The sequence below is a fragment of the Cyprinodon tularosa genome, unplaced genomic scaffold, assembly GCF_016077235.1.
Source record: "Cyprinodon tularosa strain WSP-4 unplaced genomic scaffold, ASM1607723v1 ctg56, whole genome shotgun sequence".
Classification (NCBI taxonomy): Eukaryota; Metazoa; Chordata; class Actinopteri; order Cyprinodontiformes; family Cyprinodontidae; genus Cyprinodon; species Cyprinodon tularosa.
In genome coordinates this window covers 2,423,765-2,438,368 of record NW_024039296.1, presented here as the reverse complement: position 1 = coordinate 2,438,368, position 14,604 = coordinate 2,423,765, and the positions used below count along the sequence as shown (strand labels likewise).

Genomic DNA, 14,604 nt, shown 5'->3' with positions numbered 1-14,604 from the left:
GCTTTTGATGAAATTGAATCAGGTTTTATCAGACTACAAGAGAAAAATAGGTGTTTATAACTGGCATTGTTTTTAAGGAAAATGTAAAGAATCTAATTTTAATCATTATTTAATAAAATTAGGGCAACAACTAATGATTATTTTGCAAATCGTTTCATCTGTTGATTACTTTATTGATTAATTGTTTAATAATCATATAGCCAAAGGTTTCTTAAAGAAGATTTTTTTACTATATTAAACCAGGTGAAACTCAAATTTTTCCACTTGAGGAATTCTAGAAAGAGCATATTAGACAAAATTGTTTTTTATTTCATCTAAATGCAAAATGATAATTTGTGTAAAATCTTGGCATAATTACTGCTCTGTCAGCTAAAGACATGTTTTACAGTCTCTATACTTCAGTTAACAATTAATTGATTACTAAATTACTTGACGATTATTTCAATATTCTCTTAATCAAGATTAATCTGATTTTTTCAGCCTTAAATAAAATACATATTTGGATAAAGATGATATTGCTACCAAAGTAAGCCAACAAGCTTAAAACTACTGTTAATGATACTGTCTTCTTCTTCCTCTCAATCTTGAACACTAACAGTGTTTTATCACCAGGTGGCAGCAATGAGACAAGTATTCTGCCTGTTTTTGGCACCGTAAATACATAACATCAAATACTGACCCTTTTAAAAATATTTATCAGTACAGTCTGCAGCTTTACTATTGAGTCTCTATCACAGCAATCCATCCGCTGCATTCTTAAAAAAAACACTTTAAGCTGCTGTTTGAATTGCACTTGCCGTATGCATAAAAAGCAAAGTGTTTTGGTTGTAGAAGCACTGTGTGAGTGAATAAAGGCAGCAAAAGTCAGGTGGAGCAGAGACGCGGTACTGGGACAGCTCTCTTCTCTTGGGTTTTACCTCCAGAGGTATGGAGCTGTATTTCAGCATCTTGAAACAACGTTAGGACTCTTGAACATTCAGCTTCTGGGAAACATAAGAAAAACCAATGAGAAAGAGGAGATGAGGAATAAAGGCAAATATGTAAGAAGGTCGGTTAAACTTGGTTAACCTGTTGCCTTAGGGCTTGCATGGATGTGTACTCGATATGCTCCCTCTTTTTCCGGATCCAGTCAGGCTCGTCTGGTATCAGGGCGGCCATTATCACCTTTACTAATATCAGCACATGCTGTAAAAACACACACACAGATTAAATTAAAGTGAATGAGCTCCAAGAAGAGATTATTTGGGATTCCATCTGCATTCTTACCTCCACCATAACAGCCGCCATCAGTAGGCTGCTGCCGCTCATCCCGGCCTGCTGACCCAAGTCCTGCAGGCGGGGCGACAGCAGCAGCAACCAGCAGTTGGACACAACTGATACAAAACTCAACACTTCGAAGGCAACCTAAAAATAAATAAAAAATAGCAGACACTGATGTAAGGAGAGTACGACACAATCTTAGTTTAGTGTTGTGTTTTTGCTGCTGCTGACCTGCCACACGCCCATGTTGGCCACAGGAGGGGAAAAGGGTTTGCGGAAGAGTTTGCAAATCTTATAAGCATCCGATCTGATTTCAGTTAGGTTGTTGAGGAGCAGCAGAACCGCAGTCAGAGGGAACACGCAAGAGAAAAGGCTCAAATATCCAAACTGCACCAGCAGCTCGATGTATTCTGCAAATAGCCCCTTTTTTTAGAACAAAAAAAAGAAACAGATTTATAGGCTTAGATTATTCTAAACTCTCTAGGGAATATATTGTTAAGACTCGCTCCAAAGCTCACCGGGAAAGGAGGCAGAGTGCCTTGGTTCCGGAACTTGTCCTCTTCTGGATCATCTTCACTCTGTGTTCTGTGGGGGGCGCTGATGAACCGGTCCACCAGGAAAGGTACCACCACCTCTGTCACCTGGTTCACCAGCTGAGTGATGATCAGCAAAGACGCTAAACGCTTTAAAACACATCAAGACAGAGAGTGAAAATCTGACCCGATGTCTGGAAACCAGTCACCTTGTTCAGAATCAAAATCTATTATCTTGCTAAAAAGAAAAAAAAAGGTTTCTAGAAATTTAGGTGGTGATAAATAAATGTTCATTTGATATTTAAAAAGAAATACATTTTTAAATGATGTTTATTACCTTTAATAACAAAATGAACAGAAGACATTGCTGGTTTATAACAGTTGGTTACTTAATTTTCTATTAAAACAAAAGCAGCCAGATAGGCAGTGCAAGTGATGCGGGACCATTTTTATATATATATATAAATTTTTTTTTGGTTCATGAGAAAATGATGGAAGAACAAATTGCAGATTTTGACAAACTGAATTACTATACTGATTGCTGAGTTATAAAACTGCTTTTACCCCCTCCTAATTAAATAAAAATAACTGAAAAAATAAATCTAACACAAAGTAGATGCATATTTTGTTCCCCAAAAGGAAATATTTTCTTTTGTTCTATTTGGTTCAGGACTGAAGATTCTTGTTACCTTCCGAAGCAGCGGTATGTCCTGCTTGAAGAAGGCGATATGGAAGAGCACTGCAAAGTTATTGAAGAAGGTGAACTAAAAGACAGGAAAGAAAGAGTCGGATTAGAGTCGACTGAATGAAGCTGATGATGGAAAAATGATCCAAGAAACAAAGCACAGAGGGAACTAACCACTAAGATTTTGCCTGTCAGATGGTTGTCATAGGCAGACTCCTCTCGGTGGTTCTCTAAGGGAGAAATTACTAAAGTTCATTGATCTTTCTTTGGGGGATAATCTTATTTCCTTTATTAGACCAGCATTATTGTAACCAGGCTTTTAGCTAGGAATATTTCATAGGGTGTATTCCTTGATGTATCACTTCTTTAGGCTTTATGAAGTGTAGTTAACGGAAGATGTAGAAATTTAGACCCTGAAACGCTATTTCCTGCATTTTGAGGTGGAATGCAGCTTTTTGTCTTTGTTACAACACAACTTTTGTCCTGATTATAGGAAGTATGTGTGATTGACTCGAGGTGGAAGTGTCATAAGAAAGATATGAGATAATGTTTAGGCACAATATTAGGTTTCATAGGTTAAATTAAACAGTAAAAACATGTAACACTATGTTCACACCATGGTTTGAGCAGCAAAGAAGCTTCTGCTGCTTCATTTTTGATGCTTGTACACCAGTCAGACGTGCCTCAAGAGCATCTTTGAGGCTCCTGAAGCGCGTCCAGTAAAGTGTCAACAGATGCATCTGATGCTTCTGTTCACATTTTGCTATGATTGCTGTGATAAGCTGGTTAAAAGTAGTTTTAATACATTTTTAAGTGAGAATTTCCACCTCAAAACATTGTCTGTGCAATCAGTTCATCAAGATTACGATCCTGCTTCAAATATAACTTCGCTGTCTGAGGCCTTACATACTAGCAATGCTCTGTCACTGGAATCTGGTATTCAGGTATGTGTTACACACTTCAGGCACCAGAATAATAAAAGCGAGCATATTTTGCTGGCAGGTACAACATTTTAAGTTCATTTAGGCGTTAATAATCAGTTTCAGTGGAGTGATCATAGCATCAGCAGTGCTGTGTGTGTCTCCAACCTAGCTCCTAAATCAGCTTCTCTGATTGGTTAATGAGGTGCATTGAGCAACTAAAATCACTCCAACTCCAGCATCTGCTGCTTGTGAAATTTTGAACATTTAAGGGAAGTTTCCGGGGACTAACGGGTACGATTTGTATTTTTTTTAGTAAAGGCGTACAATGTACGGCCGTTTAGCATTGCTAGCTAAAAGCCTGTTTGTAACTGTATCACCACCCCTCTGCCCCCCCTATACACTCTCTTGTTACCTTATTAGGTATACCTTTCCAACTGCTTGTTAATGTGTAGAGACAAACATTTTACTAGATAAATAAAAGATATTTTCTCTCCATACTGCTCACCATATTCAGTCAGAGATCGGGCCAGCGTCCTGTAGACTGTGGCCAACATATTGGTGTAGACAATATGGAGGACTGACGGCACAAAGAGTAAAGCCTGAGACATCATGGAGTCCCAGTCTTTGTGCAGCTGCTGCACACTGGCCTCAGCCCAGTAGAAACATGTCATTCCCAGAACCACCAGTCCTGCGAGATAAATCATACTGGGTATAACTGGGTATAACAAGCGTCTGAGGAACTTTGACTGAAACCAACTCTTGGTTGGGAAAACTTACCTAAAAACAGCCCCACCACCGGGACAGACACAAGTGCCATACGCAGGTCCCTCTTCCATTCGGGGAATAGTGGCTCCACTCGGCCGGTCACAGGGTTGACCCCAAGGTCGCCGTGGAAACCCGGCCGCGGCTCGGCAAAGCGCTCGGCTAGGTGAAGGGTTCCCCAGCGGTACGACAGTGCAGAGCTGCGGCGTTTCCAGAGCTCCATAACCACCGTGGACCAGAGCATGCTGAACACTGCCTGCAGCATGTGACCGCTGATCAGAGGTTCAGGTTCATCCTGAGGCTCCTCATCCTGAGAACCTGACACTGATTGCAGCATCTCTCTCTGAACTTCTCCTGTAATGGATAGGAAAGGTATTTTTTATTTTATTTTATGCAAACAGGAATCCTGTGTTTGAATCTACTAGACCCAAAATTATCAGGACCCTGATGATCACTGCACTAAAAAAAAGATCTAATTAAAAAATTCACTTTAAAATGAGCAGAATTTTGACATTTTACCCTTTATTACATTATTAAATGTTCAATCAGAAGAATTTTTGGTTCTGTTTTACCTTTTGTGAACAGTAAAATTTGTTGAATTTCATCATAAAGACAGAAAATCAAACAATACGACTTAAACCTACTTGAGTAATATGCGATGAAAAGACCCAGTATTGCCGGTGGAAGTAGAGACCAGGTGTAGAAATCCAGGAAGCTGAAGTAGAAAGCCATGGAGCTTCCAAAGTACTCGTTTACTTTGTCTAAGAAAACCAACAGAAAGGAGTTTGTAGTATTAATGCCACATTTCTGTCATCAAATCTGGTTTATCTGCTTGTTTCGGCCGTTTATTCATACGGACGTACCCAGTGGCTGAGCAAGCTGGTTACTTGTGTACCAGGCTTCACTGAGAACCTTCAGTTTGTCAGGGTTGTGCAGAGGAAATGTGTCTACGATCACACCAGCTGCTCCCAGCTTCTGCCCTGCAGCAAGCAGGACAAGGTGTCATCATATCAGAGAAACGCATCCACCTCAAAATAACATTAAAGCTCCCGTGTTATAGTACATTCGCACAATAAAAATTATTAACAATGAGCCCTGCGGAGCATGTTTTAGCTGAGCAGGACAATTCTTCTCAGATTAGGCAGACAACAGCAGCCAGCCAGAAGATAGATTTTCATCAAAAATAAAATCCATCCACTGAGTCTTCATGAGCTCAGGTGAAGAGACTTAAAACAGAGCAGCTGCCCTGCTTAGCTCTTAGCTTAGCCATGTCTGTTTAGATCCTTGGTGTCCCCACATGACATCATAAAGGGCATGATTGTGAGCACATGTTAGCTTAGAGGTGGAGGAAGGTAATAAGAGGGGGAAACTTTTTTTTTTCTAATTGTGAGCCTCATATACATGTTTAGTCTGGTTCTGCTGGAGGTTTCTTCCTGTTAAAAGGGAGTTTTCCTCTCCACTGTCGCTACAAGCATGCTCCTCTCCAGAAATCAAATATGTAAAACTCTAGCTCAAAATATTAAATTTTATATCGTTAATCCTCCCCACATTTCATGTGTTGATTTGTTCTTTATGAATGTAATAATTTCCAGTTTCTATGTATCTGAGGGCTTAAGGATTTCAGATTAATCTTTAAATGTTTGGTTTCATGGTTTGTCACTGGCCTTCAGAGGTAGGAGATGTGGAGCTATCAAGTCATCTCTAGGTCATGTATTTGTTCTGCCCAGCTACCGAACCAGGTGAGTTTAGTCTGCACTCATTAGTTCACCGTGCAGACTGGACTCACCTGGCTCAGAAAAAAATGATTTAGTGTTTGTGACATTCGTGATTCATGGTGCATTCCATTATCCTCAAATTTACACTGGAAAAAACTGAAATCTAGATAAGTAATTTTTTTCTTAAAATAAGTGCATTTGTTCTTGGATTGAGGAGTTAAAAGACACATTTCGCCAATGGAACAAGATAATTTACATATAAAAATAAGAAAACACAATTCCATTGTCTTATTTCAAGTACATTTTATCTAATCATCTTATTGAAAGAGTAAAAATACTCATTCCATTGGCAAACTACCTCATTTACCTACTCAAATCAAGGGTAAATACAATTAATTTAAGACATTTTATACTTATTTGTAGATTGTTTTTCCAGTGTAACTAGTTGGACTGATATTTGAGGTGCGCTCCACTGTTCTGATTGTAGACCCTTATATTCTATTAGTCCAAGCATATACAGCATTGAAACATTGTCTAAACACAGGCAGTATCTGAATTACTATCTTTCTTTCATGCCTGAAAAACAATGGTAACCTTCTAATAACTATTAAATAAGACATGTTTACTACTGTCAATGCAAGTAGAATCTATTTTGAATCTGAAAGTCTGGTATTATCCTGTTACAACAACTTTCCAACTCGTATTTCCAAGTTTCAGGGTCGTTTCAGTTAAAATTGATGACTTGGAATTTAGAATTTTGACTTTCAGTCGTCTGGTATAACTAGTAGGGCTGAAACTAATGATTGTTTTAAAAATAAATTAATCTGTGGATTATTTTTTCAATTAATAGATTATTAATCAGATGGCAAAAGATTCTTTAAAGACTTTTTACAAAATTAAACTAGGTTAAACTCAAACTTTTCCACTTGAGGAGTTGTGGATAGAACATATTGACAAACTATATTTTTTTCTGTTTTTTTACCTTAAATGCAAAATGTTAACATATTTGCTTAAAATCTTGGTATTATTACTGCTCTAAGTGGGTTTTTCTGTCAGCTAAAGGCATCTTATAGAGTCTCTATATTTCACGTTACAATTACTTGATTACTAAATTAGTTGATGATTATTTCAATAATTGATTAATCACGATCGGGACAAGCGTGTAAGAAAATTGATGGATGGATTAATCCCGATTCATTGTTTCAGCCCTAAAAACTAGAACAATTTAACTTCTCATACTTCTACACCCAGAGCTCACTTTGGTTGCACATTCTTTTTTTTTTTTTTATTCCTGCATTCTGCTGCCGTATCCTTTGTATTTTTTTTTTTTTTTTTTTTCCGCTTTACTTTTACTCAGTTTGTTAGTAAATAAATCCTTTGTCTGTGTATTTACCAAACCAAAATCAAATAACAGAGAATAAAACATTGGACATATTTAGATTGGTCAAGAAGCCAAAGCAAGGAAGGCGAGGGAGTTTGGAAATTGCAGAAAGATAATGAAGAAAAGTCCAAGATCTGCTGTGGATAAAGCAGAAAGTAAAATATCTCATTCCCCAGAGGGATAAAACTCAATAGAATAAAATTTGAAAGTTTGGATTCACTGAAACGGGATTTTAAGCTGTACATTCAGATGTAAATGCAAAGTTGATGAAAGCTTAAGTAAATATGTCTATAAATACTGAAACTATGGATAGCATTTCAAGCCAGCCTTGTTTTTCATTGCCAGTGTCCAAATGTCAATCACATTTCAGATCTAATACAGCAGTCCCCTCCCACCCACAAATGTTCTGCGTTCTTTTAGGTTACGCCTTCGTTGGAACATTTTTCAAATACATGTGGGCGGAACTAAGGCCCTGGAGCGAAGTAAGTTACTACTTTAAGGTAGGAAATGTCATTAACATAGCAGGAGTTGAATTCCTATCTTTAAGACATATAGTGTTAGGTTCAGGTTTTTCAGTTGATATCAATAGGAAGCTGGGAAGAGCTGTATTAAGCACATTGGACCTGATTCTGCTATATGCTGCTTTTTTAACCATAGTGTAACTTAATTATATATATGTCCGTTTTATCCCATATATTTGACATGACACAGTGTAGAGGGAACTAATAACATGTCAGCCAGCTAACTCTAAAATGCTCTGGTTGAAAGTAGCTCCAGCAACGCATGGATCCTCCTGGATGTTCAACATCGTTACCATAGGTCAAAGGTTTGCATGACTTCTCACACACATTCATGCAATGTTCAATTTTATGCATCTCAACTTGTGTGTAAAACGTTTTAGACAATTTATACACAATGCTTAAGTTTGTTTTAATAAAAGATCTGACTTTCGCCTTGTTTGGCACCAATATCAGATGTTTGCTCTGAGGGTACAGAGGGTGAAGAAAAGAACAGGAATCCTGAAACAGCAGAGGAACTCTGGTAATTGATATGAAATTTGTGAGGATTAAATCCTCAGACACCAACAGGCTGTAGAGCATGATTTCAAAAAAAAAAACTTCTCCATCTGAAATCTAAACAGTGGTGTTTTGTGTTTTTCGTTGGGTGAGGCAGGAAATGATCCAGTAGCATGTGAGTGTCTGCTTTCTCTGTAGTGCTATGAAACACAATCAGGATACTCACAGATGTTGTCTCGCTTCTGCAGTACGCAGCTATCGAGCATGCCGGGTATCCTGAGGTCCTTCTGCGCCCGCAGCCCGTCCAGCTCGTACTTTATGATGAACTGTCGCTCCGCCAGCGTCAGAAACGCCTCCATGTTGTCTGCCACCCATGGGAATATTCAGAATGTAACACGCAGAGAAATACTGTAGGTAATTGTTTTATGCTCTTGGATTGATGCATGACAGTTTTATACAGCATTTAAAAATTTGAGTTTAATTGATGTCTGGATAAGTGGAAACGGATAAGGAAATAAATGAATAAGACCTCCTTTGTTTCCTTTCCTGCTTTTTTCTTTAGCATCTTTCTACCCTTTCTTCCTTTTTTCCACATTTCTTCCTTCCTCCTTATCTTTCATATTTTCTTGTCCTATCCTTTTTCTCCATTCCTTCCTTTTTGTAATTTGTCTACCGGCTTGTCTTTCCTTTCTTGTTTCATAATTATATAGCTCCTTCCTTCCTACTTTGGATCCTATCTTTTTCATATTCTTTCTTCCATTTGCCTCTACTTGTGTCCTGAATGTCTTTCTTTCCAATTTTATGTTCCTGTTTGTTTTTTTCACAGGTTCCACACCTAACAAGAATAAACTACAGAAATCTCTTCCATAAATTACTGGTGAACCTTTTCCTTTTACCGGAATTTTCGGACTATAAGCCGCACCTGAATATAAGCCGCAGAAGCTAAAGTGCATGATTTGTACATATACAAGCCACACCGGACTATAAGCCGCAGGTTTTTTTATGTTTACACACAAACTGTCTTGCGCTTGCAATGTCCGTCTTTCTCGCTGTCGTTCTGTCTCATACAGCTCACGGTAGAAGTCTGCATTCGGAGGACCTCCGTATTCCCGCTTGCGCGGCTACCGTACTTGTGTGTTGAAGCAAATGTGACGTCAACATGGTGGAAGGTAAAATCCATAGATTTAGGTATCATGCTAGTGGCCGTTAGCTGTAAAAGTCCATAGATAGGCCGGATTGTTATATAAGCCGCAAGGTCAAAAAATGGGGGAAAAGTCACGGCTTATAGTCCGAAAATTACGGTAATATATTTTGAAACATGAAAATAAATATTTGGAACCTTGGAAGACTTAGCCCAGAAACTTTTGACATTTTTATAACAAACCTGTGAAGAACTGTAAAAATAACTCTAAAAATACTCACATAAAACATTACAGTTAAAATATTTTAATATAGATAAAAAAGTCACCTCTTATAAAGTAGAAACAGCAAAACGATCCGTTGGTATTATACCCCCAATAAACACACACCCATTTTTGGTTCCATTAGTTGTATCATAGAGCCATGTTTAGTAGAGGTCATCAGGTTGTTTACGTAAGGCTGTAAATATCCAGTCAGGTTCATTACCTTAGCTGAGTCACAGAATCACATTGAGGGGAAGATAAGATAGACATTCAACCCTTAGCTACAGTGTCACCCAATGTGGACGAGCAGCCATAAGGTCACCCATCTGATGTTTGCACAGGAAGAACTACGGCTGCTGCTTCCTTCGTAGGGAAGTCATTATCCTCAACATCAGATTCAGAATTTGGTTGCAATTTTTTATTTTATTTAAAGTTAATAAGCAAAACTTCCCTAATTTAGTATGAAATGGTTTCTTGCTAACTTTGCAGCCTGTAACACAGTTTATTCTAATTTCTTAAGGCGTGTCAGAAGTAGTGTCATAAACTCAGCAGACAATGACCGGTAATTCTGTTCACAGGGCGCCATAAAGCTGATGTGACCAGACCACTGATTAAACACTCATTTTAGTTAATTATTTATAAATAAATGTTAATATATTTTTTATCCTTCTATGGTAACAGCTGACATTGCAACTAGACTATAAAATGAAAACCTTATAAATAAACTATAAACTCCATTTCAAGGAATGCTTTTGTTTCCTCAGTCCCAACCTTGTTTCTGACAATATGATTTTTAGATTTTATTGACATTTATTGGTTATAAGACTGAAACAATTACTCAAATTAATCGTTATTGATCGATTCTTGAAATAATCGTCAACAAATATAAACTTCGATTAACTGTTAACTGGAGTATAGAGACTCTAAAACATGCCTTTAGCTGACAGAGTGACCTACTTAGAGCAGGAATTATACCAACTTTGTAAAAAAAAAAAAAATTAATAAATATTTTGCATTTGAGATAAAAAAAAACTTTTTCACCTTTCAATATGCTCTAACCAGAACTCTTCAAGTAGATAGAGAAGCTTGAGCTTCACTGGCTTTAATTGCAATAAAAATCCTCTTTAAGGAACCTTTTGCTATCCGATTATTGATCGATTAATCGGAAAAATAATTTACAAATAATCATTAGTTGCAGCCCTACCTCCCACAGACTGCCACTCTGGGTCCCTGAGCAAGACCCTTAACCCCAGACTACTTCCACAATGGCAGCCCACTGCTCCCCATGGGGATGAGTTAAATGCAGAGAGTAAATTTACTCCTTGTGAGACATTAAAGGATTTACAATGTTGCTGTTCAGCATTTTCCTGAAATAGTTCATGAGGATCCAAAGCTTGGGCGTATTTGGCCTACGTTGACATTAACAGTCTGGGAGAACGGAGGACACCTGTTTAGGTTGCTTTTAAACTACGATTACCTTATAAAGCCACAGCAGTGAAGCGTATAAAAAGTTTTTCAAAAGCGAATGCAAAGTGGCACCTGTGCAGTTGCTCCTAGAGCTCTACCTGAATCTCTGAAGTTGTTCCTGTCATCGTAGGCGAAGGCCTCCATGTCACCGCTGCAGTACATCTTACACAGCCCCAGCTCTTCTGTGGCCTGCAGTAATGTGCAGCGTGACGCAGACAGAACAATGATGTTACCAGTGGCTTCCTCTCCTGGGTGAGCCAATAACCCGGCACCTGGAGGGAAACGTGTTTTAAAGTAGTTTACAGTTTGACAGTAAATCCTGAGAATGCAAAACATGTGTTCCTGGAAACCACTTATTGGCTCCATTGATTTGTTTCAACTCTAAGATGCTCATAAACATTTAATCTCCTCCGCGCTGTAAATCGAGATGTTACCTCCATCCTTCTGAGGAGCTCCGATCAGTTTGATGAGCCAGCGCTTCGTCTCGGGGCTGACCTTCTCCCCGAGTTTCACCAGAACCAGCGGGTCGACACGTTCTGAGTGACAGCAGGGGCAGCTGGCTTTGCTCCACCCTGGTGTGAAGGATGGGGCGCTCAGTTTGCTCAGCCCCTTCCCCACCGACTGTCGGGCTGGTTCACTTTGACCTCCAGGTTGACCTTCATCATCATCACCTGCCTTATTCATGGTCAGACTGGGAACAAAACACAACCAGTATGAGCATCCCTGCCCCTCTAAGTTTTCTGATTCTGTCAGATGGCTTGTTAATGTTACCGCTATCGGCTTTTGTTTTTTTTTTCTCTCCTTTCGTGTTTCCAAACGCTTTACCTTTTACGGTTAAATAGCATAAAAAGTATTTTTCTTTTTCTTTTTGTATCCCTGTTGTCAGATTGTTAGGAAAGTAAGTTTTAAAATGGCCATAGAAGCTGTCCATTCAGGATTTTTAACCTCAGTCCTTTCAATATCAGTTATTATTAGTAATATAAAAGTAAAATACTGATGTTATTCATGTATGTAGGCAAATTTGGCTTGTTTGTTCAATAATTAAACTTTCTGTTACCTGCAATTTGTTACCTGTTTCAGGGTGAATGGTGCAGCGGCTCATCTTAAAGAGTCCCCACAAATATAGGACTGTGTAGTGAAGTCTGGTCACATTGTAAACCATAACTTTAATGCATTACGTTGGGATCACAACACAAAGACGTTTCTAAGTTTTAATTTTTGCATTTGTATTCTGCATGATACTCCTAATTAGGCGGCTCAGTGTTTGCCCTGCAGACCTTAGAGGTTCGTTGGAGAACGTGAAATAAGCAGGATCAGGAAAACAAAGAAACATGGTCAGGTAGGGTGCAGTGACACAGTTTAAGTCTATATAGTGTGTGTACGAGTGGCCTAGTCAAAGTCCATTTGAGCATCCGAGTCGAGAGAATCTATTTTCATAGACATCCTTTATTGGAAAACTGTTTTATAGTTCTGTTTAGGGGTGTCCTGATCCAATACTTGTATCTAAAATAGGTTTAATATCAACCAATTAATGAATATCAGAAGCTATCAGCTTAGATCTAAAATCCCCATAACAAGCAAGCTGCTAGAAACACTTCGCTTCTATCAGCTTTTGTTTAAAGTTTGTGTTGACTATTCTTCTCTGTTTGAGTAATACCACTATATCAAGCCTTTAATAACTTTCCACACTAGAAAATGAGCAAAAACTGTGTATGATTGATTGTGCTGATATCACACTGGATCAATATCAGTAGGGGTCAATACATAAAGCTGCAATATCAATATAGTATTGGAAATGTAAAAAGTCGTATCTGGACATGCCTGGTTTGGTTCTGGTATGATAAATCCCTGTAAAATAGACCAATGGTTTTAATGCGACCTGTTAATTTTAATGTGGAACAGTATATTTGCATCTATGAACTGACACTCTGTCAGATCTGTTAAAAAGTGGAAAGAAACGCCCTCGATCTCACATCCACTGATGCCACAACTTGTTATAAGGAAGAAAAATGTATATTATTTACCTGGGAATGTTTTTTTTTTATTATGCATATCAGCGAAATCAACACAAATCTTAATAGACAGCGGCCAACATTAAAAAAACTGCAGGTCATTACAGTTTAAGGAACTATTAAAACATTAAGTTTACCACAACTTTTAGACCTTTATCAAAACAAAAGCTTCTCAGGAACTAATTTCAACAACGTCAACAACAAAAATCCCAAAGTTAATTTAGCTGTAATAACTGAGCTATAACCAGTCTAAAACCATCCATGAATTGACTTTTTTGTTTTCCATTACATATTCCTATGCAGTCATATAACAGTCCTAATTTAAACATTTCATTTCCCTGTTTGCATTATCTGTTGGTTAACATTTGCATGCTACCCTGAGCAGACTTCAGTTAGTTTCAGTTAGTCGCTGCAGACATTAGACGCGGATCTGCACCTAATTTTTCAGGAAACTGTGGTTCTATCCGCTGAAAGCCTTAAATAAGGCTCCTAAGGAAGGTTAAATACTTCCTGCTATGGGAGGTTTTCTGATCGGGTGTTGACACTCAGAGGCATTCAGGGGTGAGAAAGGGGGTGAGTCAGGAAATACAACACCTGGCAGGACTCTGATGATGATGATGATGGGGTGGTTCTGGTTCCGGTCCTTCTTCAGGCCCAAACTCCTGTCTGAATGCATAGAAACAGAAAGTGTTGTGAAGGCAGATTATCAGAGGAGAAAGCAGAGAGGAGCCGGTCTGCAGACACTTACCCAGCCTCAGAGACTGATTCCTCCCAGCTTTCTGGATGTGTGTGGGTTTGTTTGACAGGAATGCGGAGGAACTTCTCACTCTCAGCAGGGCGTGGACGATTGTTTGGTGTTCCACGCTCCTCCCTGCTACCAGCTGCCTGTTTAAATGCTGCTGCTGCAGCTGCCCTGGGTCCTACTGCCCCTAGGCTGACTGTTATGTTGATAAAAGCTGAAAAAGAAAAAACATCCACAGATGCTACAGTTTGTTTAATAGGGAAGAGGATTAGAGACACTGAAAAAAAAATCTCACAATTCTGACTTTTATAATCTCAGAATTCTGGCCTTTTTCTCAGAATTCTGAATTTCTCAGAATTCTGATTTTTTTTCTGAGAATTGTGAGTTTAATCTTAGAATTCTGAGTTTTGTCTCAGAATTCCAACTTTAATCTCAGAATTGTGGATCTTAATGTAGATGGACAAAGGAAGAGATGTGGGAGCACTCTGCTTCACTGAAAAAGATGTGAGTTGTTTTGGAGGGCCAGTAACACATTGGTGGAAAATGACGCAATTAGGCAACTTTTTACTTGCCCGAAGGGTCCCCGGTGATGCTACTTCATTTACGGAAGAGCAGAAGGTGATTAAAACAAGAGAGATAATCTCAAAAACGGACATGGCTACAGCTTGATACTAACATGTTTGTTACCTGTCAGTAAAACAGTCA

At 38.6% G+C, this 14,604-nt stretch overlaps 1 protein-coding gene across 1 annotated transcript; it reads right to left on the bottom strand.

Moving 5' to 3' along the window:
• Positions 1-324: 324 nt before the first annotated feature.
• On the bottom strand, positions 325-14,030 carry ano10b (anoctamin 10b). The gene is made up of 16 exons (XM_038305597.1): positions 13,906-14,030; positions 13,752-13,823; positions 11,580-11,836; positions 11,244-11,417; positions 8,502-8,639; positions 5,027-5,143; positions 4,808-4,924; positions 4,179-4,517; positions 3,907-4,089; positions 2,653-2,708; positions 2,483-2,557; positions 1,779-1,943; positions 1,492-1,683; positions 1,267-1,404; positions 1,069-1,185; positions 325-983 (listed from the first exon to the last, which is right to left on the bottom strand). Exons 3-16 carry the CDS (start codon positions 11,827-11,829, stop codon positions 960-962), a joined length of 2,085 nt encoding a protein of 694 aa, XP_038161525.1. The 5' UTR covers positions 11,830-11,836; positions 13,752-13,823; positions 13,906-14,030; the 3' UTR covers positions 325-959.
• Between the last annotated feature and the right edge of the window lie 574 nt (positions 14,031-14,604).

Coding starts and splice junctions, on each gene's coding strand:
- ano10b (XM_038305597.1), bottom strand. CDS start 11,829: ATGAATAAGGCAGGTGATGATGATGAAGGTCAACCTGGAGGTCAAAGT. Junction 8,640..11,243: donor GAACAACTTCAGAGATTCAG/GTAGAGCTCTAG, acceptor CATGGGTGGCAG/ACAACATGGAGGCGTTTCTG. Junction 2,558..2,652: donor TGACAGGCAAAATCTTAGTG/GTTAGTTCCCTC, acceptor CCTGTCTTTTAG/TTCACCTTCTTCAATAACTT.